At 49.7% G+C, this 26,772-nt stretch overlaps 12 protein-coding genes across 12 annotated transcripts; 4 read left to right on the forward strand and 8 right to left on the reverse strand.

The window, feature by feature from the left end:
- Positions 1-118: 118 nt before the first annotated feature.
- BDV17DRAFT_294563 (uncharacterized protein) lies at positions 119-540 on the reverse strand (the record flags this gene model as incomplete). Its single annotated transcript, XM_073762860.1, has 2 exons — positions 119-478; positions 535-540. 2 exons carry the CDS (start codon positions 538-540, stop codon positions 119-121), a joined length of 366 nt encoding a protein of 121 aa, XP_073612175.1.
- Positions 541-587: 47 nt separating this feature from the next.
- Positions 588-923, reverse strand: BDV17DRAFT_294564 (uncharacterized protein; the record flags this gene model as incomplete). Its single annotated transcript, XM_073762861.1, has 1 exon — positions 588-923. The coding sequence occupies one exon, from the start codon at positions 921-923 to the stop codon at positions 588-590; it is 336 nt and encodes a 111-aa protein (XP_073612176.1).
- An 881-nt stretch (positions 924-1,804) lies between these two features.
- BDV17DRAFT_294565 (uncharacterized protein) lies at positions 1,805-2,296 on the reverse strand (the record flags this gene model as incomplete). Its single annotated transcript, XM_073762862.1, has 1 exon — positions 1,805-2,296. One exon carries the CDS (start codon positions 2,294-2,296, stop codon positions 1,805-1,807), a length of 492 nt encoding a protein of 163 aa, XP_073612177.1.
- Positions 2,297-2,752: 456 nt separating this feature from the next.
- BDV17DRAFT_272433 (glycoside hydrolase family 16 protein) lies at positions 2,753-4,382 on the reverse strand. Its single transcript, XM_073758896.1, has 3 exons — positions 4,263-4,382; positions 3,923-4,203; positions 2,753-3,871 (listed from the first exon to the last, which is right to left on the reverse strand). Exons 1-3 carry the CDS (start codon positions 4,354-4,356, stop codon positions 2,978-2,980), a joined length of 1,269 nt encoding a protein of 422 aa, XP_073612178.1. The 5' UTR covers positions 4,357-4,382; the 3' UTR covers positions 2,753-2,977.
- A 125-nt stretch (positions 4,383-4,507) lies between these two features.
- BDV17DRAFT_272435 (uncharacterized protein) lies at positions 4,508-5,130 on the reverse strand. Its single transcript, XM_073758897.1, has 2 exons — positions 4,685-5,130; positions 4,508-4,625 (listed from the first exon to the last, which is right to left on the reverse strand). The coding sequence occupies exon 1, from the start codon at positions 5,098-5,100 to the stop codon at positions 4,855-4,857; it is 246 nt and encodes an 81-aa protein (XP_073612179.1). The 5' UTR covers positions 5,101-5,130; the 3' UTR covers positions 4,508-4,625; positions 4,685-4,854.
- Positions 5,131-6,350: 1,220 nt separating this feature from the next.
- On the forward strand, positions 6,351-7,632 carry BDV17DRAFT_272436 (zinc-dependent alcohol dehydrogenase family protein). The gene is made up of 4 exons (XM_073758898.1): positions 6,351-6,789; positions 6,858-6,939; positions 6,997-7,354; positions 7,426-7,632. The coding sequence occupies exons 1-4, from the start codon at positions 6,373-6,375 to the stop codon at positions 7,601-7,603; spliced, it is 1,035 nt and encodes a 344-aa protein (XP_073612180.1). The 5' UTR covers positions 6,351-6,372; the 3' UTR covers positions 7,604-7,632.
- Positions 7,633-8,309: 677 nt separating this feature from the next.
- On the reverse strand, positions 8,310-9,450 carry BDV17DRAFT_300352 (Zn(II)2Cys6 transcription factor; the record flags this gene model as incomplete). Its single annotated transcript, XM_073764042.1, has 3 exons — positions 8,310-8,873; positions 8,927-9,337; positions 9,418-9,450. The coding sequence occupies 3 exons, from the start codon at positions 9,448-9,450 to the stop codon at positions 8,310-8,312; spliced, it is 1,008 nt and encodes a 335-aa protein (XP_073612181.1).
- A 3,594-nt stretch (positions 9,451-13,044) lies between these two features.
- BDV17DRAFT_300353 (uncharacterized protein) lies at positions 13,045-14,156 on the forward strand (the record flags this gene model as incomplete). Its single annotated transcript, XM_073764043.1, has 1 exon — positions 13,045-14,156. Exon 1 carries the CDS (start codon positions 13,059-13,061, stop codon positions 14,154-14,156), a length of 1,098 nt encoding a protein of 365 aa, XP_073612182.1. The 5' UTR covers positions 13,045-13,058.
- A 924-nt stretch (positions 14,157-15,080) lies between these two features.
- On the reverse strand, positions 15,081-16,963 carry BDV17DRAFT_186720 (purine-cytosine permease family protein). The gene is made up of 4 exons (XM_073755042.1): positions 16,601-16,963; positions 16,369-16,536; positions 15,964-16,315; positions 15,081-15,911 (listed from the first exon to the last, which is right to left on the reverse strand). Exons 1-4 carry the CDS (start codon positions 16,819-16,821, stop codon positions 15,165-15,167), a joined length of 1,488 nt encoding a protein of 495 aa, XP_073612183.1. The 5' UTR covers positions 16,822-16,963; the 3' UTR covers positions 15,081-15,164.
- A 379-nt stretch (positions 16,964-17,342) lies between these two features.
- BDV17DRAFT_272440 (major facilitator superfamily domain-containing protein) lies at positions 17,343-19,524 on the reverse strand. Its single transcript, XM_073758899.1, has 8 exons — positions 19,052-19,524; positions 18,955-18,994; positions 18,773-18,901; positions 18,599-18,716; positions 18,386-18,531; positions 18,122-18,339; positions 17,604-18,065; positions 17,343-17,546 (listed from the first exon to the last, which is right to left on the reverse strand). The coding sequence occupies exons 1-8, from the start codon at positions 19,288-19,290 to the stop codon at positions 17,423-17,425; spliced, it is 1,476 nt and encodes a 491-aa protein (XP_073612184.1). The 5' UTR covers positions 19,291-19,524; the 3' UTR covers positions 17,343-17,422.
- Positions 19,525-19,786: 262 nt separating this feature from the next.
- Positions 19,787-20,823, forward strand: BDV17DRAFT_186765 (uncharacterized protein). Its single transcript, XM_073755043.1, has 2 exons — positions 19,787-20,334; positions 20,412-20,823. The coding sequence occupies exons 1-2, from the start codon at positions 20,126-20,128 to the stop codon at positions 20,713-20,715; spliced, it is 513 nt and encodes a 170-aa protein (XP_073612185.1). The 5' UTR covers positions 19,787-20,125; the 3' UTR covers positions 20,716-20,823.
- A 703-nt stretch (positions 20,824-21,526) lies between these two features.
- Positions 21,527-26,157, forward strand: BDV17DRAFT_284036 (putative ABC transporter; the record flags this gene model as incomplete). Its single annotated transcript, XM_073760462.1, has 3 exons — positions 21,527-21,817; positions 21,865-25,038; positions 25,084-26,157. The coding sequence occupies 3 exons, from the start codon at positions 21,527-21,529 to the stop codon at positions 26,155-26,157; spliced, it is 4,539 nt and encodes a 1,512-aa protein (XP_073612186.1).
- Between the last annotated feature and the right edge of the window lie 615 nt (positions 26,158-26,772).

Here is a 26,772-nt window from a genome sequence, read left to right on the forward strand (position 1 = left end):
GAGTTCCGGTTGGACTAGCTATCATCACATACAGACACAACGAGTGGAAAATCGAAGGCCACTGGCCACGATCTACACATCATCCAGTACAAGCATCCAAAACCAAGACAACACACACTTACTTATCCCCAGTAGCATACTCCCCATTCTCAATCTTCTCACTAAGCTCCTCATTCTCACTAATATACACGGCCAAGTCCTCCCTCTTCTCCAGCAGCAAATCCGCAACCATGCGACTAAACACGATCCCCGCCTTCTCATTGATATGCGTGCCATCGCCCTCACTAAGATCATAGGTCGCCGCGTTGTCGACGCCAATAACATTAATATAATCCGTGCTTGCGGTTATCAGATTAAGGTAGTCGGCCCCAGTATCCTTTGCAGCCGCCAAGGCTTTCTCGTGCCACTTGACGAAGTCCTCCTTTATGGTATCGCTGTGGGAATCGAAGTTGCGGCAGGAGAGGGGGGGTATTATAATCTAGCAAATATTATTAGCTCCTGGTATTCTGACGTAGATACAAAAGTAATATATACCGGCATAGCTCCCAAGGTACTAATATCCTTAACTAACCCTACAAGATTTCTCCCTATAGGTAATCAAGACTTAACCCCTTCTGATCATTATGGCCAAACTGCATAGCCACGATTGTCTCGTAGTCAAAGACCGTCTTATTAATATTCTCCAGGAGACCGTCCCAGCACCCGTTTGCGCGCCACGTTTCGGTCGTAGTTCCGCTCTTCGCGCGGTTTTCGCCGTCCGCGGGGGAGATCACGAAGGACAGGAATCCGCCGCCCGTGACGACGGTTGAGTTGCCGGTGGTGATGAAGTAAGGGGGTTTGTTGTCCGCACGGGTGATGGGGAAGGGGTTGGCTGAGGTGTAGGCTAGGAGGGGAAGAAGGAGGGCTGGAGTTGTGAACTTCATCCTGGAGATGATGAAGGAGATAAAGATAGAGACTTAGATAAGGTGAGAGATGAGTTGCGCTGTTGATCTCCTTGTAGTGAATGCTTTCCTGTGGCTCCGGGCATCTGCGATCCTTTTATGCACAGCATCGGCAAAATGCGATGTATGATCGCAATGATTCAGGAAGTTGAAGAACAAATGGCCCCTAACAAGTCGCGTGATGGTTTGGCGAAATATACAAGATATGCCGATTTTGGCTATCTACAGCCCTAGGGTAGGGCCGGGGAGAGTCGGCTCTTGCCTAAACTGGTAGTGACCGGTAAAGGAGTCGTCGAAAGTAGCATTAGGATGATTGAAATTATATTAGGGCTTCATACTTGTCGAGGCTCTGCTCGGATCAATGGATCTTCATGCAGAGCGCGGCGGAAGTGACGGGTCTGGGGAAATGCCACAGCGAACGTCAGAGGCAGATAGATCTACCCCAGGAACTGGTGACGACAGGCAGCTGACTTAAAGTCCATATCCGCCTTTCTCAATAGCTTTGATGCTGTTTGATTATCGGGCAAACGGATGAAGTACGTGTGGTGTTTGGGCTAGGAGCTGGACAGAGACCGCATTGCATCTTGGTAAGGCCAACTACCGGACACATGGTACGAACGCGAATCTCAACCTGTTCCAACTGACCGAATGGAATAGCAGAAGATGAAAACAGAAAGTCAGGGCCACAGTGTGCAGGAGCTAATTTGGACTAAGCTCCTCTCTGGAATGTCTAATGGAGGTTAAGGATGCGCCATGCCATGTGTCCCCTCCAGCCTGCCTCGACACAACCACTGTACTGTACACCTTCCCTGAAGCAAAGAAACTGACTGAAGAGATACTGTATCTCCCAGTGCAATTACCGTTCATAGTTTGTCTGGACTCCAAAGCAACAGACCACTAGCCCTCAGCGCAGGAACCGCCCGCTCAAGCGTCCACTCCGTACACTTCACCAGCGGCCGTCTTACTTCACCCTCTTCATAAAACACCAGTGGATTCCTCGTCTTGAACGGCTGCGTCCTCATAGTCATAACATTAAACGCCTTCTGCTGCCTCGGCGGCGGGATCGACCTAAGCACGCGATCCCACTCGGCGGGATAACTGGAGGCTGGCGTGACACCGATATATTCCATCGAGCGAGGCTGTTGGACCTTGTCTTGCTCGGACTTGTCCTGCGGGAAGTAGTACATTCCCCCCTCGGACGTGATGTCGCCAGTGACTTGGTGGAGGGTGCCGGTGCCGGTGCCTAGGGATCCGGTCTCAACGAGGATTGCCGTGTGGTATCGCGGGCTTGGGAGGTCGGGGTCCTGGATTGAGAGTTCATAGCGGACTAGGTATACTTCGTGGTAGGCCGGCATAGCGGCCGTGATGGACGGTGAATCGTGTGAATAGCTTCGCTCTATTATGGGTTGTTTGGTACTAGAATTCTAAGAGCAAACAAAGCCAAGGTAATGAGGGCATTCAGATGAGGCAGGGCAGGTGGTTGCCGGCAGTGTCGGGTTAGAGAGGAGGTTGGGAACCAGCCACTCGTACGTATCCCAATGGTTCTCAAGGTGAGTCATCTGCAGTGTGATCACTGAACACCCTCATCGACAGGGTGACAATCGTCCAAGGGGGGTCAAACTATGTTTCATCAGCGACGGTTTATCACCAGTGGAATTTGCAGCGCTTTGAAGCGTGCGAATGCGAGGAATCTGCTGGCCACAGCATCGGTTTATCCAACAGTTCAAAACAATGGCAGCAACAATGCCATGGCAGGGGTGAGAAGGTGCCTTAGAGTGGACCTCCTACAAGGACGAGACACAGAGTTGTCATTAATAAGAACGCGTGTCTATTGAGCTAGAGACACTCATTACCTAGCAAGCCATAACCAATGGTGAACAAATAATAAATCGTAAGTAAGCACTAAGCAATAACATTACGGACCGGACACAGTTGGAAGAACTCAATGAACCAAAAGAGCACCACAGTTTCCCCATGCCATCCCCACCTGCAAAATACCATCGTCTTATCCAGAGCGTCTAGAACATTTAGGATATCTAGAACTGCAGCAAACTAGCAACAAACGCAGCAAGAGCAACAGCAAATCCATGAGTCGAAGAAAGCAAGCCACCTGGAGAAGCATTAAAAATCGGCGTCGGGGAGCCCGTAGCAGGCGTCGTCGAACTAGGGGTCATACTACTCAAGACGCTCATTGTTGTGCCGCTTGTTGGCGTCACTGTTATGCTCGCACCCGGACTGCCGCTCGCGCTTCCAGTTGCACTTGCACTTCCGCTTGCACTCCCGCTTGCACTGCCAATGCCGCTGGCACTGGTACTCGAGCCGACGTTAGATGTTGGAACGATGCTTGAGCTGGTCGGGGTCGGGGTCGGGGTCGGGGTCGGAACAGGGACAGGGACAACAGACAAACTAGAACTGGAAGCCGAAGCCAAACTTGAGCTCGCAACCACCGTCGAAGACGAATCATCATCATCCGTATCCGAATCCGTATCGGTCCCATTGCTCGCCGAAATACTCTCCCAACTCCCCGTCATATCCGTCCAGCTATAACTCTCTGCCGGATTATAATTCACAATCCTAACAGAAGAAACATACATCGTGAACGGCGCATCTGTATAATTCGTCTCGCCACCCGCCCACTCAATCGTCCCCTGCGAATTGTCCGGGTCGCCGCCTGCCCAGATGCCTATACGCACGCGCATCGGTGTCTGCGGGTAATTCGTGCCGCCGACGGCATCGGCGTAATTGAGTGTTCGGACGAGGTTGCCGTCGACGTACCACTCCGTTTGCGAGGATGTCCAGGAGATGCCGTAGGTGTGGAATTCTTCGGTGGGATTTGAGACGCTGACGGTTGTGGCGCGGTCGTAGGAGGTTGTGTTGCCTTTACCGAAGTAGTTTGTGGAGATTTGGTTGTCGAAGGTGCTTACTTGTTCCTAGATGGGATTGTTAACCTGTTGAGGTAGATGGGAGAGGATAGGACAAACCCAGTCGATCTCGTCCAAGTCATCGGACTCCAAGATAGCGGTGCTGACGATGCCGGTGCCGTTGGCAGCACGCATAACAATCTCAAAGTAGCCAAAGAAGATGTAAAAGTCTGTCTCGATGGTCGGGGCATCGCCCTGCTCGTTGATCGTGAATGCAGCTCCAAGCGAGGTGCTCTCGATCGACCCGGATGCCACATTCCAGCCATCGAAGGAGTCGTCGCCGGTAGTGAAGTCAGTGTAGAAGGTCCAGGAATCGAGGCCATCGTCCGCTGGGCAGCTTGCTACAGAAGTCAGTCAGTACATCGTATTCAGATAGAAGCCGTAGTGTAGCTCTGCGTACTCTCCGTAGGGTTACAGTCCGTATACGTCTGAGCAGCGCACGACTGAATCGCAGCCGCGGCGGCTATCGCAGTCCACTTGAGAGAGAACCTCATGATGCTGATTGCAAAGTGGCGTACAGTTCAATGCAAAGACCAATGACTCTCAAAAGTGCAAGTCGCGCCACTCGGTGGGCTGCCCTTATATACTGCGGAATCAAGATCCATTGCGCGGGTGGAGTTTTGTACCTGTGGCGGCGGAATACACCTTCGACTCAGACCACAAGGATTTAGCATTCGGTGTCGCTGAACAATTCCGATTCGTCAGTGAATGTACATTCGGATTTAATTTGACCACTGTCAAGATCCATCAAAACATTAAAGCCGCAGGTATCCCCACTCAAGAAGCTTTTGTGGATGCTGACGATTCGGCTTGCGCGGCTAGCCCCAGCAATGTCCGAGTGTGTACGTGTGGTTGGCTTGGACCATGGAACCATTGTAAAAAGTTCATGAACAACGCGGTGGCTGGTCTGGATTGTTTGGAGGGGGCTGAGGTCTTGAAATAGATTTGGCGAGGAGACTACGTCACGGAGCTGTGCGCTGTGGGTTTCGCTCTCAGGTTCCGGATGTTCGTCCCACTTGCTGTGGGAAGAGACTCCAGCCGAGCTGCGATGTCTTGAGATGTTTCAGATCTATTGCTAGTTGTATGGCATGTTGAGATACCAGGTCCGCAGAGTGGTCAGATATTAAATGTGGTTCTCTGAATGTTGGCTTGCTGAGTGAGGGACTAAAGAGACTTTTGCTTAGGAACACCAGCCACAGAGACCATGCATTGTTAGCCCCTCGGTCTATGTAGAGCATGATCCGCCGATAGGTTTAAGGGAGCCAAAGATAGATTACCCCTGACAATGATTTGTACGATGTGCATGTGCAGGTGTGCTCCAGTTTGCACAGATGCGCCTTTGGCAAGGCTCTTCTACGAGCCACATCCATGCCATCGGATCGAAGTCAAGTGTCAGATATAGTCTAAAATGGACTAGAGATCCGCTTGGCTGGTCCTGGGAAGAGAGAACCATGGCTGTACAGTCAGCGGCTGAATCAGTCTGATAATCAAAAACTCTTGGACTTTGTTTGAACTTATGCCAAGACAAGCTTGTATATGTAGTTAGAATTAGGAGAAACTTGTGCTATATTATATTTTAGAATAGTATGAAACTGTGAGTAATATAATGATTCTAAATGCTAATCGCCTTTCAGCTACGTCACAGTCCTGTAGAACTCAAGCTTCACTCCCGCCACTACAACGCGCCCAAAGTACAGGTAAGAGGGGGCGGAGACCCGCGCCTTCTTAGATTCAAATTATCTGTGATATACTAAGCAGCTGGGAAGAATACCCAAGATTGCAAAGGCTGCTTTTCATAATCAACACGCAATTTATAATATCAAAAGCACCTGGAGCACGCTAGTAGCGCGAGGACCCCTCTAGTGCGTGCTGGATGATGGTGCCTTATTACGCCTCTCATGCTAGAAGCTCTCTGCAAACACTTACCAGAGGAGCTCACATCATACTTGGATAAAATAGCTGTTTCCCTACGGGACAAATTCAAGATGGATGTAAGCACTTGCAGTATTAGGAAGGCCATTGCCTCTATTAGTTAAGACAAAGAAGGCCGCATGACAAAAGGTAAAAGAGTATAATCTGGACTTGAATTGAAGGAGAAGTATCTGCATATTATATCTAAGTTTTATTATACCAGCTAGTCGTCGCTGACGAGTACTTATTTATCCTGTCACGTAGAGCTTCGCTGCTTATTCTAGCTGTGCAAGCTAAAGGGCGAAGAGCTTTTTTTGGGGGGGAAGGGGGGGTGGTGTACAAGGGGCAACTTTTTATCTCGTGGGTTTTCGGCGGCATTCTAGAATCAATCCATCTGTCCATGAGAGTGGAGCGCTGGTGGGAGAGCCCGGTGGGAGAACCCGGTGGCAGCTCCGTAGGTGTCTGGTTACAAATATAATAACTTATTAATCATATGGATGTCATCACATTGATGGTATAAATCATGATGTTGTTCCTTCAGTAGAGCAGAACACAACTCATCTTCAGAACAGACCACCACCACACCCCTCCTTCCTCTCATGTCTATTCCTCAATCCTACAAAGCTTTTCGGCGGACTGCCGATGGCTCGACGGTTGAGATGGTAGAGGAGAAGCTGCCATCATCTCTTCAACCCACCCAGGTTTTGCTTCGCATCTATGCTGTCTCCCTCAATTACAGGGATGTTGCAATGATGAACGGAAAGTATCCAGTTCCGGCAATTGACCGAGGTATTCCAGCCTCCGACTGTGCAGCAGAAGTCGCCGCGGTTGGGTCTGAAGTAGAGGATTTTCGTCCAGGAGATCGTGCTGCGCCTCTTTTTGATTTAAATAGTATCACTGGAACTGAGGACGCAACAGAGGCTCTAGGAGGGGATATTGATGGTGTCCTGAGACAATATGCTATTTTTGACCAAAATGTGTTGGTTCACTTGCCCAAGCATCTTTCTTGGGAGGAGGTGGGTTTACCTTCCAAATACCTAAGTCAGAGATAGATGCATGCTAAACTTTTGATGCTCCCTCGCAGGCGGCCTGCATCACTTGCGCAGGAACAACTGCATGGCAAGCACTTGATATGCCACGATCGAGTGGTACTGCATTGCTTCAAGGTAAATCTTCTGTCATGCTCTGTAGTAACTCAGAGAAAGCTAACTTTGAGATCCAAGGGACTGGAGGAGTTAGCATGTTTGCGCTACTTATCTGCTTGGCAGCTGGAATCCGGCCGATTATAACATCTTCGTCTGACAGAAAGTTAGAAATAGCGCAGGCTCTAGGGGACCCAGGGGTGGTGCAAGCCATTAACTACAGAACTCACCCTGACTGGGATGGGCAAGCACGACAACTCACTGGTGGACGAGGTGTTGATGTTGTGGTTGACAATATAGGCCCTACTGCTATCGCACAGACTCTCTCTTCCCTCGCTCGGAGAGGTATTGTTTCTCTTGTCGGGTTTCTAGGAGGGTTCAAGATGGATGAGCAACCTGATGTACTTGGACCCGTGCTACTAAAGAGCGCGACAGTAAAGTTTGTCTTTGTCCACCCCTGCCAACTTCTGACCACAGCTGCTTGTAAGATTACTAACCTATCATATCTAGGGGACTGAACCCGGGCTCAAAGTTTGATCTACAGAACTTATGCAAGTTCCTGGAAGAAAAGGCAGTTCGCCTGGAGCCTCTATTAGATAACACCATCTTTTCTTTTGACAATTCAAAGGCCGCATTTGATCACCTCTATGCTGCCAAACACATGGGCAAGGTAGTCATCAGAATCTAATATCTGACAATGACTATACGCGAGATATGCAAGAGATCTCAAGTTCTTTTTTTTTTTTTTTTTTTTTTTTTTTTTTTTTTTTTTTTTTTTTTTTTTTTTTTTTTTTTTTTTTTTTTTTTTTAGCTAGCTCCAAGATGTTTTCTGACTGCGAGGTCCATTCTACTGTTACGTAGTAAATATAATAACGTAATACTAGCATTTGAGAATAGCTCCCTTAGTATAGTGGAAAGATTTATTATTTATAATAAGGATAGACTTTGGCTCTAGTCATCTGCTATAATAACCAATAAGCTGCTTAATAATATCCTTGAACACCCTCGTATATTTAATCCTTGGAAGACTCGTGATGCCAAACACCATCCTGACCATACGCACGGAGAACCTGGTATCGCTGGCCCTGCTAGAAATGGCAGATCTGGCCGGGCGCCGCGCCGGGGGGAGACCAGCCTGTTCCCCTGAAACCAGCCCCTTCGGTCGAACTCTTTGATTTGGTGTGGTTATTGTTTGGCTAGGACGATTATTGTCGCTTCTCAGACATACACGACTGTAAAAACCCATTACATCTATTTCAGGTCGTTCGCACCGCCCGAAAGTGTCTTGGAATAGGATGTTAGTATAGTAAACTCCTGGGGTCCAGAGGCGTGAATAGCGTTAGCGTCGTCGTATATAGGCAATAGAAAATAACATAAATACAGCAAAGCTAGTCCTAAGGAGCATAATCCAAATCCCAATTGACACCAAGGGCCTCGTTAACTTTCGAAATCCACATCTCATCCATGGTATTATCCAACAGATGATCGAACACGCCTCTCACTGCAGCAAAGTCCCATTCCGCCTTGCTCGCTGCTTTCCACAAGAGTGTATGTGTTGGCAACGGAAACTGCAAGTCCCTTACAGTCAGTCTTGTATGGTTGTTTATGTCGGTGGTCCGCTGCCCAACCCTGCTGACTGCCCGGTAGACTCCGTATAGAGCCAAGTTGAACCTCTTGGTTTCTTCAATGCCCAGCCAGATATATGAACCGGGATTACTTTGGGAATATCGGGCAAGTATATTTGGATAATATAGCATGCCCAGTCTTTTGCAACTCCCAACAAGCGAGTTAAGAAGGTTGGTGTTAGTACGGGAGAGAGAAGGCCTCAAGTCGATGCCGAGGTTCCCATTGCCTGCATGCATGAGAGCGAAGATTATATGCAGTAAGATTCCCTGGTATATCGGGATCGGCCAAGAGGCACCACCTACATCCTCTGCGGCAGAGACATCCCATGCTTCCTAGTAATGTCTCATCAGTACAGTAGGCCGCCAACAACGCAGATTCCACTCACTCTCTGCTGACTGATGGCCGAGGCCAGGGTGTTGTGGAGGTCAATCGCTGCTGACCGTGCATTCGGCTCCTCGCTCATCCACAGCCCAATAACAACCATAGCATGGACCAGTAAGGGCGACTCAATGTTCTCGTCGAATGAGCCCCGGTGGACGAAGAGCCAATGCGGGTGGAATTTTTCGAAGTACAGATCAAGAAAGCGACGGCCCGGCCAAGAGCGGCCCGCACTCGAAGGTGGAATATCAGATCCGCCTGGCGGGGGACTGGGAGCTTCAGCCTGTCTGTTCAGGGAACAGTGAATCCCTCGGCGTAGGCACTCGCTGCATGGCGATCCTCCCTGACATCGGGATTTCGCTTTCCGACAATGGGCACAGGCATGTTTGATGTAAGTAGGTCTGTTTGCTCCATGGATCTGAGACATATGTCGCCGAAGAGAGTCACTATACTAGCGTTAGAGGCTATGACTACCACTGGGAATGACCGATTTCTTACCTTCGACCGAACTCTCGACTGCAGGTTGGACATGGAAATGACTGGCGTTGGCGGTGTTGCGCTTCGTGGCGAACGAGATGTTCTTTGCGTGAGTACCTTGCATTGCAACTGGGGAATTGACAAACGAATTCCTTTGAAGGCATCCTACGTGTATAATCGGTGCTCATCATGTAAGACCAGGTTTACGCGCTTAATATATCTAGCTCCTTGTTCCATCTGGGCGGTTCGTGGTTCACATGTAGTTAACTAGTTAACGTAATCCACAAGCGAGCGACGCACACAAGCGAGTGACGCACCTCCACGCGTTTTAGCCGCGATTGAAATACTCACCTAATTTAACCAGCAACCATGCCACCAAAAGCGCGTCGAAATCCAAAAAATTCTGTTAAACAGGAGGGGAAGATATTACTAGTAATCTCTAATTTAAAAAATAAAAAATTTCCTTTTATATAAGCAATAGCACATGTTTATTAAATCCCTGAACCTACCTTTCCAAAGAGACTAAAAGGTAATACTTTTTGATATAAAACACGCGCTAACTTCTATAAGCTAACTTAAAATAAAAAAGAATCTCTTATATAATAGATTTTCTTCTTAAATTAGCATGGTGTAGCTCCCTGGCTATCTCATGTATAAGAAATAGCTAATATCTTACTAGTAAAGCATAGCATAACTCCTATCTAGACTATTAGAAAGAACTAGGTATATAATTTTATATAATACTAGAATAAACTTAAAACTTGCTTCTCTTGCTAGTATAATTATTAGCGTGCGAAGTGCAAGGATCTAAAGATAATTTCTAAGTAGTTTAACTATATACAAGTTACTAGGATATAGTACGGGATTGCTGATAAGGATATCTATAACTTTAATAAGACTGGCTTTGCAATAAGCCTTGTAGCTACTATAAATGTAGTTACAAGAGCTAAGATAGTTGGCCGGCTATTCCTTATATAACTAGGTAATCGTGAATAGGTTATATCTATTAAGTATATTAATTATACAGGGTAGGTACTTCCACTATATTATCTTTAAAGGGAAGGTCTATATTAAAGGATAGTATAAGGATAATACCTTACCACGCGACTGGAGGATTTAGTATAAATAGCTAAATAACTAATAAAATTGGACTATAATAGCTTTAAAAACTCTTTATTCCAGTAACTAATAGTTATATAACTAGTAGATACCGGCTATTAGTTCTAGATAGCTGTCACGCAGTGTGCGTACTTCGGTATATCGGTCATCCCTGATGACTCAGCTCTTAGTCAGCATAGGTAGTTAGCTCCCGCCGCCGGCGGTCTCTGAATAGCATCAACTTATCCACTTCAATACTTCACTATAGGCCTGTCGGGTCCCAATTCGCTACATTAATCTTACTTTTAAATTCTATAATCTTATATTTACCTCTAAACATCATAATACTCTAACATGACAAAAATACAGCAGTAATTTATATTTACTTGAAGAAATACTTATACTAGCAAAATAAAACTCTTGGGCTTTGTTTAAACTTATGCCAGGACAAGCTAGTATATATATAAAATTAGGGAAAACTTTTGCTATATTATATTCTAGAACAGTAGGAAACTATAAGTAATATAACAATTCCAAATACCGACCGCCTTTCAGCTACGTCACAGTCTCCCCTGTGTGGTTCGTGAAAGGCTTGGCGAGCAGCCCCTACCAAAACGGAGAAGTCCTGAAGCAACAATTCTCTCAGCAGACAATTGTCTATTTATAGCAGTATAAGATACCGGATAGGGCCTTGAGAATCCTCCTTTCTTAGCGAGATAGAACTATGATGACTAGACCTTATAGATTAGCCACCGTATTAGATTCGAGAGGAACTAAAGATACGGCTACAATGTTCTAGGAAAGAAACAAGTCTATATAGATTCTGTTTACTCTCGCAAGCCTCCATTCTGTAGAGAGATTAGAGAACATAGAGAGTTTAAAAAAAATTGATTGCTATTTATTATTTCAAAATCCTATAAAGACAATTGACCTAGGCCGTATCCCAAGGCAAACATGTTTGACCTAATCGCCAAATAAATAGGCCTAGCCTCATGAGGGAGACATAATACTTATTCCCCATTCAAAGCTATCCAGTCATGCTGTAGAGATATCCCTAGGTCTGTGTGGGGTGAATTGATAGGCTTGCAACTCCCAGATTGAATCCTCAGTGATCCTAGGTCAATTCTGAGAGGTGAACCATTTCGAGAAACTTTAGGTTTAATAATCATTCTGTTTGTGTTTAGAGTCTCTTACAACATGCCTGTCGCGGTGTCCCAAAGCCGCACTGTCTTATCGCCAGGCCCAGACGCCAGCAGCTGGTGATCGAGTGAGAAAGCTACCGAGTGAACCCAGCCTGAATGGCCTTCAAGCAGTCCCTGGAGAAAGAAAGTCTGCCCTGCGTCTCCTATGCATCAGATACTGTTGCAGATGCTGATTACACCGCCGATGGGAGACTGTCCGTAAGCTGCAAAGGACCATCAAAGGTAACCATCAATGGCATCATAGAATGAACAGTCCATGTGGTCATTCTGCCTGCTATTTTACTTGGGTGCTGGGGTTTGGGAATTTAGATTGAGGGCGGATCCCAAGCATGCGGCCTCAATTTAGACACATATAGCAACTCATCACTTCACGAATCAGCTGCTATTGCCCTAGAAAGACATCTCGCCTGACCTGGTAGCTGTTAGTGGCATCGGCATTTATATAACCTTCTTCATTGTTTCTACAAACAAAGACATTGGTTCATACCTCTTAGCTGGCCCCATCTTAATACGCTCCGCAATTTAGTTAATAGCGAGCTGGGGAGCCTATTCCCGGGCGACCATACCGTAGGGGATATCAGCCGGCATCTCCATCTTAATCAAACTAATACTCTTAAAACCGGGGTCTTAATAACATTCTATAATCCTCTCAGCGCAGAGATGAACACGACTTTGTTATGGGATATCCACTGTCAATGTTGTCACTGAATTATGCCTCTAATGAAAGCCAATTTTACGGACTATTGGGACCTGTTCTTCTGGACTGTGAGGGTGGATAATGTTATCAGATAATCGCCCGATGATATAGCGTGGCAGACAATCTCGAACTTCTTTATAGGCAAGGTACGTGTCAGAAAATCAGGAGCATACTGGTGATTTCGTTTATTGACTAGGGTACGAAGCCTTATGCAGGTAGCGGTCAACCGGACAATAAGAGCTTAGCATTAGACCACACAAATCTCCGAATGCCTTGGTGGTTTAGGTAATATACTGGGCATTTTGGTCAAGAGCGCGGGAGATCCGGTGGAAGCTCCTGTGGTGGCTCCGTACATCATATATCACGGCCCGATACAACCTTATTAGTTAAGCCGTTGGATGATCTAGGACGTAATTTGTAATTATATACTAAACTGGTTTATAATCGTTCCCATACCCATTGAACATGCCCACCTGATTTTTTTCTACTTAAACGGGCAATGGTGCCCCGCAAGTCCATCGGAATGCGATCTCAACTTGGATGTTGAAGCTCTTAAGGCACTTACGCTGATCAAAGTTACCAATTGCTTCTACCATCACAGCCCAATTCATTCGACGCCATCTCAAGAGCAGATTTTCTACCGTCCAATTTGTCCGTTCAGCAGCATGACATCTGAGGCCAAGATCCTCTTAACCGGTGCTACGGGCTTCATCGGGGGCAGTATCCTCACTGCGCTGCTCCAGTCGTCTGTGTCGTCGCTCCAATCCGGCCCAATAACCTGCCTGCTGCGAGGTGCTGATCGCGCAGCTCTCCTCACCTCCACCTACGGCAAGCGCGTCAGGCCCGCTCTCTACGGTGGCCTTGATGACCTAGAGACTACCACCGCCGTCGCCGCACAGCACGACATCGTCATCAACACCACCCTAGGCTTTCATTCCTCATCCACGAAGGCGCTCCTCCGCGGCCTGGCGCAGCGGAAGGTACATACTGGCCGTGACGTCTGGATGATCCACACATCCGGCACATCCAACATCGGCGACAAACCCATCACTAACCCCGTTGGAGTGAGGGAGTTCGACGATCTGGCCGACGACGTGTATGCCCACGAGAAGGCGCTCGAGGCGGCGGAGCCCTACGCGCAGCGAACCACCGAGCTGGGCGTCATCGACACTGGCCTTGAGCTGGGAGTCAAGACGCTCGTGATCATGAGTCCTATCATCTACGGGAACGGCACTGGCTTGTTCAACAGAGTTAGCATCCACACCGGGTACATGAAGGCGATGCTGCAGATCGGACATGCGGTGGTGGTGGGTGACGGGACTGGCGTATGGGACCATGTGCACATTCAGGATCTGGCCGACTTGTACCGGCTTGTCGTGCTGGATATCCTGGAGCGGGAAGGCAAGACTCTGCCCACTGGGAAGAAGGGGATCATGTTCAGCGCCAATGGACGGCATTCGTGGTTGGAATATTCGCAGCTGGTGGCGGATGCTTGCTACGAGCGGGGTCTCATATCGGAGACGAAGGTCACTCATATCAACTTAGAGCAAGCAGCAGCGACTCTAATGCCGCGTCTCGGTTTTGTTAATGAGGTGTTTGCGAAGGAGGATTTGGAACCGGCTGCGGAGATGTTCTGCAATAACGAGAGGACGGTCGCTAATGTTGCCCGGACTCTTGGGTGGAATCCGGTAAAGGGAGACGAAGCCTGGAGACAGGCGTTTCGGGATGATGTGGACGCTATCCGGCAAACAGTGTCCTACTAGGGCTACCAATTGAGTATTAAAATATGAACGAAGTAACCAACGTAATCCACAAGCGAGCGACGCGCCCAAGCGAGTGACGCACCTCTGTATTCCATATAAAATAGCACTTGCTTATACTCTAATATCTCAACAACAAGTAGGTTTAGAGACATAGAATTTTATATATAGCCTATATTTAGTAGTTAAAGTTTTTGATTGTCAGACTAATTCAGCCGCTGACTGTACAGCATATAGATAAGTTACCCCTGGCCTTGCGTAAGTAGACGCGTCCTCAAACTTGGCGAAGCCGGATTACGTTTCTCGTCTCATTTGAGAAGCAAAACGAGGTCAGTCACAGGAATCGAAGGCCACCCATGCGTGCTTCTCAATGCTTATCTAGAAGCAAAATGTGGTCTTGCGGTTATATAAGATCGTGTCTCATTGATCACCCTTGACGGCAGGGAATAGAATGGAGCTGAGCTGTAGCACGGATGCATTATATGGAGTCAGTAGAAAGCAATCTTGATAAAACTGTCTGATGGCAAGGCTGTGATGGATATTAGATCAGACCTCGTGGCTGTTCGATGTTCTCTTCCTGGCAATGCATATTGTGGCTGCCAAGGATTTCAGAATCCACACTGTTTCTCCACCTTCTTCACCACTATCTACCTATGGTCAGTTAATTTTTGGGATAGTATTCCATGGTATGAACATCAGGATGAATATCACGGGCAGGTGAAAGGTGTCCGAGGTTCACGAACGAGCGATGCCGCTATTTGTTCTGTAGCCATGGTAGCCAGGACTGCAACCCGAACAGAAATGCCAAACACTCATTGTTCCGAGTTCGAGGAACCAGGATAGACTCTCAGTTCTAGGTAGTCTGACCCAAAATTCCGGTATTTGAGGTATCTCGGATTGGCCATGCAGATTGTATAGAACAAGAATATGCACTACATATCGCTAACCACTCAAAAAGTCCAGGAGACAACCACATACGGCGCGCTTCTCAATCTCAGAGACATTCAATATCTATACACCCCTAACCCACCTCTCCACCAACCTCGCCGGCAAATACAACAGCCCCGCCAGAACAAGCGCAATCTCAAACCCAATATCCCCCGTCGTCTCCGCAATCGGCCCAGTGAACCACGCCTGCCCCATACAAGGCACAATAAGACCAAACGACAAAGCCATCGCGCCAATGGCCGCAACACCAGTAGGAAGCCGTTTAGGCGAGTCCCAGGTTTCCGAACTCGCGTCGTAAGAAGCACAATCCCCGCGCCGGAAAAAGAAATGCTCAACACATACGACGGATACGAAAGCCGCAGACCAATAGGCGATAATGTACAAGAAATTCTCAAGATTCGTGAAGAACGACCGCGCCGCGACGACGGAGACGGGGATCAGAATGGCCGTGTAGATGATCGAGAAGATGAATCTCGGCACGCGGATGAAGAAGGGGAGGAGCAGCTGGAAGTTCAGGGAAATAGAGTACATTGAGGCCGCGAGGTTACCAAGGAGCGAGAAGGAAAGGAGGACAGAGACGAATTTGCCGAAGCCGCCGGCGGGAGAGAGCATGGCGTCTAGGACGCCGCCGACGCCGTATGTTGTGTAGCCTTCTGACCAGGAGGCGACTGCGGGGGCTGTGGCGCCGATTGCGGCGCCTAGGGCCATGAGGAGGACTGTGGGGACGAAGAGGCCGAGGTAGGTGTAGGCGAAGATGCGAAATGTTGAGACGGTAGGGGTGCAGTATACGCTGAAATCGGCGGCCATGCCCTAATCCTGTTAGCTCGATCTGAAGGAATGGGAAGGATGGGATGGGACGCACAGCCCATGGGATAAGGAATCCAGCAATAACGCCTCCAAACGAGAGAACCGTCGCCGCCGTGGGCGGTTCGGTTGGTGTTTGCCTCGCAAGACGGCTACCACCAACGCCAGTTGCAATGACAATAGCGACGAGGGCAAAAAGCCAGCAGTATCGCTCGTACTGGTGCAGAAATTTGTAGCCGCCAAAAGACACTACCATACCGCATATGCCGATGACCACAATGCCAGCCGTGTCGTCGATGCTGCCATTAGAGACAGCCGCGAGGGTCGAGCCACCAAGCACTGACGAGACAACGCCAAACCCTGCGATCGTGCAGAGGTTTAATGCGACTATCACTGAGACAAGGTAGTACCTTTACCTTCATTAGCATAACAAGCTTATCTTGGCAGAGGAAAATCTACATACCCGAATGTGAATCGCGCATGAAGCATCTGCCGCAATCCCGTCCGCGAGCCAAAGGTGCTAAAGTACGCCGGGGGTATAGTACACAACATATTGAAAAATAGAATGACCAGCGACGCATCGCGCAAGCTCATGCCCATCACGAATGTCCCCACCATCCCAGTGACGATCCTGCATATTCATAGATCAGCACAGACCAATGCCTCGGCCTCGGGGTACTGGGTATAAAACATACGGCAGTAAATTTGTACTCAGCGTGAACCAGACAAAGAAAACATTGATAAACCGACTATCAGTGCGCTCCTCCACAGGCACAGGCGCCACCCCGCGCAGTTCAACGCCCCAGTTTGCGATTCGCGAGACCCATTTCTCGGGCAGGCGGGGGAACTTGCCCTTGTGCTGGGATTCTGCGGTGGCGAAGGCAACGTCCGCCGCAGGGGAAGGGGCCTCGACCATGTTTAATAGTTATCAGGGACGGCAATGGCGCATCGTCTGCCGGCGTGATGGAGAAGAAGTTTTATCTTGATCTCAGAAAAGTGAGTCACGGGACGAAGTCGGCGATGGAGGCAAATCAGACTCGAGTTTTGCGGGTGCGGCGGGGGCCCTGATTGGTTGGTTTTTCGGCTGTCAGATCGCGGTCTCCACTCTGTATCTAGAGTCTCTGGGCCATCTTCAGGTACACAATACCTTTTCCAGTATAGACTCCAGCTATGAGAAATGCCGCAGGATTGAAGAACTATGCTGTCTCAGTCAGACACTACGCCTTTAGGCACCCATGGCGCGAAACGCCATCAAAGTATACACTACCACGTCAAGCAGACACTTGACTGGATCCTATCATATACAACCCGAAAGAGACTGAGCAAGTATTCCGAAATGTTTTGCCCAGCTCTAAGAGGCGTAAACAGTGCCAGCCGGTGCCGCGACGTCGCCTCCGCCTTCTCTACTCTTACTCCATACACAACTGGCTATTCTCCAAAACACTTCGTTTGCTCTGCAGCTACCTAGTAGTCAAAATAATAATAAAATAAAAATAACGGAACCATGCTCATCTCCGCTACAGGGTGTACCGGAAATCCGGCGATCCTTCGAGGATCTTCTCTCCGCGGTCGGCCTTGCGATTGCTGATCCAGAAATGAAGGCTCAAGACACCCACGACAATGAGAAGACACAGCTGGCACCTATCGCAAACCATCGTCAACTGGGCCCATGACTAGCATTGGACAGAGGGAACTCACGCAATAACAGCCCAGATACCCGGAATATAGTCAGGAGCGTCCTCCGATCGGAACACCAGGCTCCCCGCAATACCCCCGATCCCGCCGAACGCAACCAGCGTCGCACTGGCAAAGGCCCGCGTCCACTGCCCCCGAATGTTGTTCGCTTGATACGCCATGCAGGCTGGGATATTGGCGTTTGCTCCGGCTGTCGTGAGGAACACTCCGAAGAAACGGACCGCTGCGCTGCTGTGGAAGCCCATGATCGGGAGCCCAATGAGAGTGATAACACTGTTGAGCACGAGGATTGGAGCGCGCACGCGGTACTTGTCTCCGAGCCAGGAGGTGAACATCATGAGAATACCCGCGAGAGCGAACGGCGGTGCGACCAGACACTGTGCCGCTGCCACGCTGAAGCCCATATTGTCGCGGAGGATAATGGGAAGGAAATACGCGATTCCATACGATAGCGTGGTTAGAGCACTGCGACCATGCGTCAGCCCAGCAGTTTGGGAAGAAGGTTCTGGCAGGAAACAAACAAAAAGATGAATGCGAAGGCCCAAATCTTGAGATCCAGCGCCGGACGAAGGAACTTGACCAGATTAAACGGCTCTGGGTTGGCATCCGCTCGGTCTCTATTCAGGCGGCGGAGAATGAATGCGCATTCTCGTTCGTTTAGGAAACCCCACGCGTTGAAGGCTTTGTCAGGAAAGTCAACGACAAAAATCATGCACAAGATGCCCACGATGAATGTCAACTGGACTTGTTAGCCTCGCAGTTCCCACCGGATTGAGTGTTCTTACCACGGCCTGCATGATGAAGATCCACTGCCAGCCACCATAGCCTTGGAGAGGTGCCATTTGGCTGAATCCATAAGCGAGTATGCCTGAAAGGGCAGATGCAACGCAGCCGATAAGGTAAAAGAACCCGTAACGCTGCTGAACCTCATCTACAGCAACCGGTGTCAGTTCAGTAATATCATTGCCCTATGGAATAGAAGAAGGCAAAATACGAACATCGTGAATACCAGCAAGACAACAGATACACCGTGCCTGGGAAGAAACCTGCTTCGAGGACACCGAGGAGTGCGCGCAGGCCAGACAGCGTCTGCCAGTCAGGGGCGAACGCAAATCCCTATACGAGTATCCGTTTAGTACAGTTTCACTTGGAGGACAGTATCAATATCATACAATCAAGCATACGCCCCAAGTCATGACGATCACAGAGATAAAGATCCTCGGCCCGATCTTTCGAATTACGGCAGTTGCCAAAGGCTGGAATACGATGTAGGTCACGAAGAAGACCAGCACCATGATCGACTGGATCGCATCAGCGCGCTGCGAGACTAAGAAGGAGTATCTATCTAACGAACATATCGAAAACCGATATACAGCTCAAGATCTTCCATCATCCTGTGACGTCCAATGTTAGTATGGATAATTTTTTTGCAAAGACAAGGCCAACGTTACCCAGTAATTGCCGCGACTGAGACGTTTGTGCGATCCATCAGACTGATGCAGTACGCAGCCCCGGTAATGGTGACAAGCCGGCGGTCAACGCGGTGGATGATCTTTCGCTGCTCTGCGTAGGTGAATTCTTCATCATCGTCAATGTTCACGACGCCCTTCATTGCGGAAGCTTTCTCGACATTTTCGACATTCTCCGTCGAGACCTGTCCAGTAGAGACTTTTTCAATGTCATTAACCATGGTGGCAGCACTGTTTAGAAAGCCCGGCGTCTTTGGAATTATGACGAGACTGTCAGGTGGGACAACGTCGGGGTAAGATGGGCCTCTTTATATCCCTTCGTCCAAGCCGACGCCAATGGCTAGCTGCATCTTCCCAGATCCCCGTTCAACGTTGGCAAACTGGAGCGAGCAGTCGCGGGGAGATTGAGGGGATCACTTGGCAACGCCTCTTCTTGACGAACCCATCAGCAGGACGGAACGTCAAGAAACCTGGCTGACACGCATTAAACAGTATTTCCTCACTGGATGCTCAGCTTTTGCCCCTGTACCAGATCCACAACACACCATACCCTCGGCTTCTGTCGGTTATGATACGAAGCTGTCATCCATCGTCAGAGCTTGACGCCACCAGGTTTGGTGCGCCCCTGATGGACTCTACGAGCAAGTAACTAGCCCAGCTTTGTCACACATGTGTGGTCGTCTCGGAGATTTCTGTCCAGCATTATTAAGGAGGAACGCCAGGGTGCTGCGCGATGCCCCTTGCTTATCTGCAGGCGTGAATCTTTCTGGAACGAGGTCCTACTTCTCCTGACACTGATACAGTCTATCACTTCGTATACTCCATTCCCTTTGCATGCGACATGTCTGCCTACCCCGCAATACACTAACTCCCATGCCTTGGCCCATCCCCACTGCCCCACGCGCAACCCCAGATTTCCGCGCAGCTCCACGATGGCTCAATCCTTTCTCATTGAGCCAACAACGGCCAGTCCGGTCGTCGTCGCCTCTTTGGCTGGGTACTCCTTGATGTGGAACCCCAAGAACCCGGATACGCAGAGCTCCCTGTTTAGTATCCATGAGACGCCAGCTGACCTTGTGCCAACTGCTCGAGCCATCGTTTACTCTCTTGTTTCTTTGTCTACCGCACTGCCAAGGTCTCCCTTCAGGAATCGGGTCGAACTCTATGCATTGTCGCCCAAGAGACGAAGAATCCGATCCGCCAGACCAGCTTTATGCACCAACCACGCGAAATTTGTCCGCTGTCATCTTTGCATATCCCAACAAGTTAGTTCAATCTTTCTTTGATTGCTCAGCTCTGTCCGCTGCAGGATGACATGCAGAGACAGCTCATTCTCGCTTAGAGCCCGGTCCTGGGATTCTAGATCTCTGTCAAAGGCGTCACCATCTTTCCTATTTGATCTATCGCTGATCCCCGTCCAATGTATCAACCCCCATACTTTGCTGCCGAGGTCCTTCAGCATTGGACTTTTACTGGAAATGCTGGGCTGCTGCTCATCCACAACTTTCCCCTTCCCCCTTCTCAATGTCCACCCGGGCATTGCCTTTCTCCCAGTAAGGAAATCCGTCCCCCATTCAAATATTATCCAGAAAGCAAAGGAGGGCGAACTAGACCTAGAAGATGTCAGGGAGCCCAAAACCGTTTAGGTATTGCTTATCGCGGATCTAGCTGTTGGCTTTCCGCGTTCTCATTGTATTCAGAAGGCCTGGCTATGGTGCAGCTCGTCGGGATGCGCTTGCAGACTGCACTTACAGTCCTTACCGTGGCGTTGTCAAGAGCCGCACTCTGATGCTCACTTGGCGCCGACTCTGGCAAAAGTAGCAATTTCCCATCCCAATTTGCTGGTTAGCATTTCGCAGACTCACACGCTCCTGTTCAAACAAGTCGCCCGTTGTGACGGGTGAATCAGCTTTGGCTTCAACATATATATATGCGGACGTTCGTTGGTCCGTGAATACCAGGGATCATTCCCAACATGAAGAACGCGCGAAACGCGTTCTTTACGCTTGCACCAAATGTGAGTCTGAGAGTCGAAATGAGTCATGATAATGCTGCTCGCCTTGCAGCCCTAAAAGGGAGTGGCAACCGCTCTGTGTGGATTCATCGGGGCCCGCGGGCTTCTCAACTGTGTCTCTAGCCCACCACCGTCCCTGAAAATCGCAGTAACATTGTCTGCAACCCTGGACAGCCTTCCATTGTGAAAATCAACGCCGCGAAGCAATTGGTGGTGGCTGGACTATCCTAATTGGGTCCCCGACGGTGGGTGAGACGAGGGCTGAAATCTTGCAGCCTGCAGATCGTCGAGTCATCACAACAAAAGCTTCAGCCCGGAGTCAATCGCCCTTCTTGGCGCACCCAATTCTCAGGTTTGAATTATGCTTACTTGTCTTCATTTGCTTATATATCAGGCGGCCCTCCGATCTTCGAGATGAACCGGTGATTCAGCTCGTGAACTCGATGTCTTCTCTGACGCTTCCCCTTGGGGTTTCAGCGGCCGCCTGCGCGGTCGCAATCTTACTGTCAATCCCCCACGGCCATGCTTTCATCAGCCGTTATCGACGCGACAAAGCGTATAGATTGATCGAATCAGACAACGATGAATCAATAACGACGGGCAAGTCGCCGCGATCGCTCTGGCAGCGCGTATGTCTTGTGTTGATTAGCGCCATGGCCACTGCGGTTGCCTCTGGGTCGTGGATGACCACTACAAGCGCAACTCCAGCCAAGATGCTTGGGTTTGCGACATGGGTAAGCCACCACAATTTTGTATCTACAGAGTGGTGCTTACTGTATAGTGTGCCATATTGTTCCAAGAAACTGTCCTCAGCACGAGCCGAAATCCCACGGACAGATACAATCTTGGGTGTTACAGCGCCCTGACTGCCTTGGCCACCGGCGGAGCGATCGTCCTGCCAAATGCTCTGGCGTTGCACAGCAATCAGCGACTGCTCGCGCTGACCTCCCACGATGCACTGACCATCATTCAACTCGTCGCCGCATTTATTCTGCTTCTCATCAACCTATCCGTACCACGAGGTTCATTTGTCTACCGTGACGGGCGCATTGTGGACGCCCAGGACTCTGTCTCCTTCCTCAACCGATATACCTTCTCCTGGGCGTACAGAACGCTGTCCCTTGCGACGAAGCACGGAAAGCTCAATCCTGAAGACCTCCCAGTCGTCTCACAAGAGGTTCGTGCACAGACGCTGTCTGACAATTTCTTTGCCGCCGGTTCAACCTCGGTGCAGTGGAAGAAATGGTTTAATCTCTATTGGAGAAACGCCGCTGTGCAGATAACAATCCAACTCTGTAGCGGTGCCGTGCGGTTCCTTCCAAACCTACTGCTACTTACCATCTTGCGGCTGTTCGAGGATCGCGATGCAGGTGCGAGCAACCAGTTGCAGTTATGGTTGACGGCCTTGTCGTTGGGGCTGTCGATGATTACTAGCTCTTGGTTGATCTCTCTCAGAGACTTCATCGCAGATTTGAAAATTTCGCTTCCCGTCAACGAGCAGCTGTTTGCTGTCATTACAAAGAAGGCGATGGGTCTGAAGGATATCGTGGTACCGGCACGCGGCGGTGCCGAGGACGAGGAGGAAGAGGATGTAGACGACGACGATGATGACGAGAGTGATGAAGCTCCTCGGACGAAGCATTCTATCCTCAATCTACTTGGAGTCGATGTAGGAAAGATTTCTGACTTCATCGCATACAGCCATCTTCTACTCGACTCTGTAGTGGAGCTGACTCTCACAATTATCTTTCTTGTTTACCTGATGGGTTGGAAGTCGACCGTCGCTGGATGTATCATCCCCTTCCTGCTCAGCCCAGTATACTACAAAATCACAAAAACATACAGCGAGAAGGAACAAGCTTTGATGGACCGCCGCGACGAAAAGTCCGCCTCGTTGACGGAGATGGTACGCGGCATGAGACAAATCAAGTTCAGCGCCCTTGAGTCTGAATGGTACCAGAAGATCCAGAACCTCCGTGGAAAAGAGCTGCAACAACAACAAGCAGTCTTTCGACTCACCATCTACCTTACGGCTATTTGGACCTTTGGCCCCATTTGCATGAGCTTTTTGTCGATCGCGGCCTACGTCTACCTCAACGGTGCCATCTCGCCTTCCACTGCATTCACCGCGTTGTCCCTCTTTGAGAATTTACAGAACATTTTGAGCATATTGCCAGAAGTTGTTACCGACCTTCTTGATGCGGGAGTCAGTCTTCGTCGCATCGCCCGGTTCCTTGGACTCGAAGACTATGCTGATGACAGAGTACCCGGTGATGGAATTGTATTCAGCAATGCGACCATTACTTGGCCCTCGAAAGCCTCGGAGGACTCAGATTCCCAATTCCAGCTCAAAGATCTAAACCTGAACTTCCCATCGGAAGCGCTCAGCATTATCTCAGGACGCAGCGGTGCAGGAAAATCGCTCCTTCTTCAAGCAATCATTGGCGAAGCGGACGTCGTCAAGGGAACTGTTACTGTGCCTCAACCTGCGCCTTCTTCCAATTTACCGGCTAGCCCGCACGACTGGATTATAAATGGGGCCGTCGCATACGTCTCACAGGATCCGTGGATCGAGAATGCAACAATCCGCGACTCAATCCTTTTCGGCCTTCCGCGGGATCCAGCCAGGTATCAGGATGTGATTGAAGCATGCGCACTATCACCAGACCTGAAGATATTCCCGGACGGCGACAAGACCGACGTCGGCGCCAACGGAATCAATCTCAGCGGCGGCCAGAAATGGCGTCTGGCACTAGCAAGGGCCCTCTATAGCCGCGCAAGTATTCTGGTGTTTGATGATATTTTCAGTGCGGTTGATTCACATGTCGGCCGCCACCTGTACGAGAATGCGTTGACTGGTCCTTTGGCTCATGGAAGAACACGGGTGTTGGCTACTCACCATGTCAAACTCTGTCTGAGCGGCAGTGCCTACTTGGTGAAGTTGGAAAAGGGCAATGTTGTCGAGGCACGCAACCTGAAATCGACCGAAGGCGAATGCTGGGATACGGCCGACAGCTCAGAGACATCGGATAGCCGACCTGCTACGCCCAAAGCCAGCTCACATCCAGCCCGTCGGGGGTCGGTCTCGAGCGCCAAAAAGTTCTACGAGGAAGAAAAGCGGCATACTGGCGTTGTGAATGCGAAGGTCTACAAGACGTACATATCCGCCTCTGGAGGCTACTTTGCATGGGTCGCCATCGTACTCATTCTCGTGATGCTCTTGTTGCTGAACCTCGCAATTCCGTATTGGGTGTCAATCTGGACCAGATCCTACGAACAAGCTGGTGATTCACTGGTTACTCAGTCCCCTGATAATGCCCTTGGTGTTGACACCGCTCGACGCCCGCAAATCGACAAGCGCCTTGTCTACTACGGCTCGATCTATCTTGCCATCTCGGCGAGCTCCTGGATTCTGGATATAGTCCGCATCGCAATCATACTAAATGGCTCAATCAAAGCGTCCAAGGAAATCTTCGAGAAATTTACCGCGGCTGTTCTGCACGCGCCGCTTCGCTTCCTGGACACGACACCCGTCGGTCAGATCCTGAACCGATTTACGTCCGATTTTGGCATTCTCGACTCGGACCTGGCATCTGACTTATCGTATACGATGCATGATTTTATCACGCTTCTTGGGGTTCTCGTCGCCGCACTGGTGACATCCCCTCTTATCGTTGGACTGGGGATAGTGGCGCTCGCAGTTTCGTGGGTGATCGGATACATCTACGTAACTGGTGCCCGTGAAGCAAAGCGACTCGAGAGCACGGCAAAGTCGCCCATTTTCGAGCTGGTCGGATCGCTTCTCACGGGTCTGCCCACGATCCGGGCGTTCGGACGTGAAAAGGCGTACTTGAACCGGATGTATGATCTTATCGACGCACACTGCCAGACCCTTTGGCATCGACGATTGTTCTCCTGCTGGATGGATTTCTGGCTTTGCCTTGTAGGAGCGGTGGTAAGCTTTTTCTGATTCTGTGCTTGTTTCAAGCTAACTGCCCAGTTTGTTGCATCTGTAACAATGGTCTTCGTTTCCATTCGTACCCTCGACGCACCTCTGGCTGGATTCGCTCTTAGCTTCGCCCTTGATATGTCCAGTGTTATCTCATGGCTACTAGCGCAGTATGCCGATCTCGAGATTAACTCAAACGCAGCTGAGCGGATTGTCGAATACACCCAGCTCGAGACAGAGCCAGATTCGGGTACAGACGTCCCCGCCGCTTGGCCGGCAAAGGGCGAGATTGAAGTCACGGATCTCACGGTCGCGTATGCCCCAGAGCTGCCTCCTGTTCTTCGCAGTCTCGATTTCTGCATCCGGCCTGGAGAGCGCGTCGGTGTTGTCGGTCGGACTGGGGCTGGAAAGTCCTCGTTTGCTATGACCCTCTTGCGATGCCTTGATATACGGTCGGGGACAATTCACATCGACGGAGTGGATATAGGCAAGGTTAAGCTTCATGACCTTCGCTCTCGCGTTGGAATGATCTCGCAAGACCCGATCGTGTTCGCAGGAACAGTCCGGCAAGTATTAGACCCATTCAACCAGCACGACGATACCGAGTTACGCGACGCGCTGGAGAAAGTATCCCTTTCCTCTCCAAACCAGACCACGAGCCACCACAACCCTACCTCAACCAGCCCCGATGATCAGCCATCATCATCTCTAATCCCGCTCTCATTCACCATAGCCGAAGGCGGCAAAAACCTCTCCCAAGGGCAACGCCAACTCCTCTGTCTCGCCCGCGCGCTGGTCTCCTCTCCCAAAATCCTCATCATGGACGAAGCAACGGCAAGCATAGACATGGAGTCAGACATTCTGATCCAGCGCGCTCTGAGGCGGGAGATATCTGGGAGTGGGTGTACGCTTATTGTCATTGCGCATCGGCTGAGTACGATTGCGGACTTTGACCGGATTGTTGTTCTTGAGAAGGGGGAGGTCGTGGAGATTGATAGTCCCAAGCATTTGATGAAGATTGAAGGGGGCATCTTTCGGGGGTTGGTTGAGGGGAGTGGGGAGAGAGAGGGGATAGAGGGGATGATTTTTGGCGGGGTGGGGGCTAGATCGAAATGTGGTTTTTAGGAATTGCTGTATACACTTTCTTTCTTTCTTTCTTCGAATTCATCTCCTTTAATTTCGACTATACCGGGCGGGGATCATACCTAATATTCCCATTGGGTAACTTCGAAAGCCCAAACAGTAGCTCCCTCAGTCCCAGCTGATATCCATATTGATTGACATACGTACGAACCAAGAAGACAGCGAGGTTGATGCCCGTGGCTGCAGGCCATACATATCCTATATCCATGCTGAACATGAACCTTATCGACCGATCGTCCATCCCTTATTCCAATCCCATGGCCACCTTATCGTCGCAATACGAGAAAGGCAGTTCAGGAATAGTAATGGGTGCGACCAAGCCAACGGGATCGCCAGCCTCCGACTCGCCGATGCCACGCGCAGATGATCTAATCCGCGTGGGTTCCTTTTGCGCTCGGGGTTGGGACGACAAGGTTTGAGGAAGGTTTGTTGGCGCTTGTCGTGGAACGTTTAAGAGACCAAGGATTGTAGAATATTGAACAGTACTCTGTAAACAGTGAAGAGAATGGGCCATGCAGATGGAGCTGAGGGTATCAGACAATGCGATTGAGGTATGACTTCCTGTGGCTCCTGATTGGCTCGCTCGTACCCGGTGGA

This window comes from Aspergillus undulatus, assembly GCF_047715775.1.
Source record: "Aspergillus undulatus strain CBS 261.88 unplaced genomic scaffold BDV17scaffold_55, whole genome shotgun sequence".
Lineage (NCBI taxonomy): Eukaryota > Fungi > Ascomycota > Eurotiomycetes > Eurotiales > Aspergillaceae > Aspergillus > Aspergillus undulatus.

Coding starts and splice junctions, on each gene's coding strand:
- BDV17DRAFT_272433 (XM_073758896.1), bottom strand. CDS start 4,356: ATGAGGTTCTCTCTCAAGTGGACTGCGATAGCCGCCGCGGCTGCGATT. Junction 4,204..4,262: donor GGACTGTAACCCTACGGAGA/GTACGCAGAGCT, acceptor TGACTTCTGTAG/CAAGCTGCCCAGCGGACGAT. Junction 3,872..3,922: donor ACTTGGACGAGATCGACTGG/GTTTGTCCTATC, acceptor AATCCCATCTAG/GAACAAGTAAGCACCTTCGA.
- BDV17DRAFT_272435 (XM_073758897.1), bottom strand. CDS start 5,100: ATGCTCTACATAGACCGAGGGGCTAACAATGCATGGTCTCTGTGGCTG.
- BDV17DRAFT_272436 (XM_073758898.1), top strand. CDS start 6,373: ATGTCTATTCCTCAATCCTACAAAGCTTTTCGGCGGACTGCCGATGGC. Junction 6,940..6,996: donor TGGTACTGCATTGCTTCAAG/GTAAATCTTCTG, acceptor TTGAGATCCAAG/GGACTGGAGGAGTTAGCATG. Junction 7,355..7,425: donor CTAAAGAGCGCGACAGTAAA/GTTTGTCTTTGT, acceptor TATCATATCTAG/GGGACTGAACCCGGGCTCAA.
- BDV17DRAFT_186720 (XM_073755042.1), bottom strand. CDS start 16,821: ATGGTCGAGGCCCCTTCCCCTGCGGCGGACGTTGCCTTCGCCACCGCA. Junction 16,537..16,600: donor CTGAGTACAAATTTACTGCC/GTATGTTTTATA, acceptor ATGAATATGCAG/GATCGTCACTGGGATGGTGG. Junction 16,316..16,368: donor CATGCGCGATTCACATTCGG/GTATGTAGATTT, acceptor ATGAAGGTAAAG/GTACTACCTTGTCTCAGTGA.
- BDV17DRAFT_272440 (XM_073758899.1), bottom strand. CDS start 19,290: ATGGTTAATGACATTGAAAAAGTCTCTACTGGACAGGTCTCGACGGAG. Junction 18,995..19,051: donor TCAGTCGCGGCAATTACTGG/GTAACGTTGGCC, acceptor TGGACGTCACAG/GATGATGGAAGATCTTGAGC. Junction 18,532..18,598: donor GTCTTGCTGGTATTCACGAT/GTTCGTATTTTG, acceptor CGGTTGCTGTAG/ATGAGGTTCAGCAGCGTTAC.
- BDV17DRAFT_186765 (XM_073755043.1), top strand. CDS start 20,126: ATGAGACGCCAGCTGACCTTGTGCCAACTGCTCGAGCCATCGTTTACT. Junction 20,335..20,411: donor ATCTTTGCATATCCCAACAA/GTTAGTTCAATC, acceptor ATTCTCGCTTAG/AGCCCGGTCCTGGGATTCTA.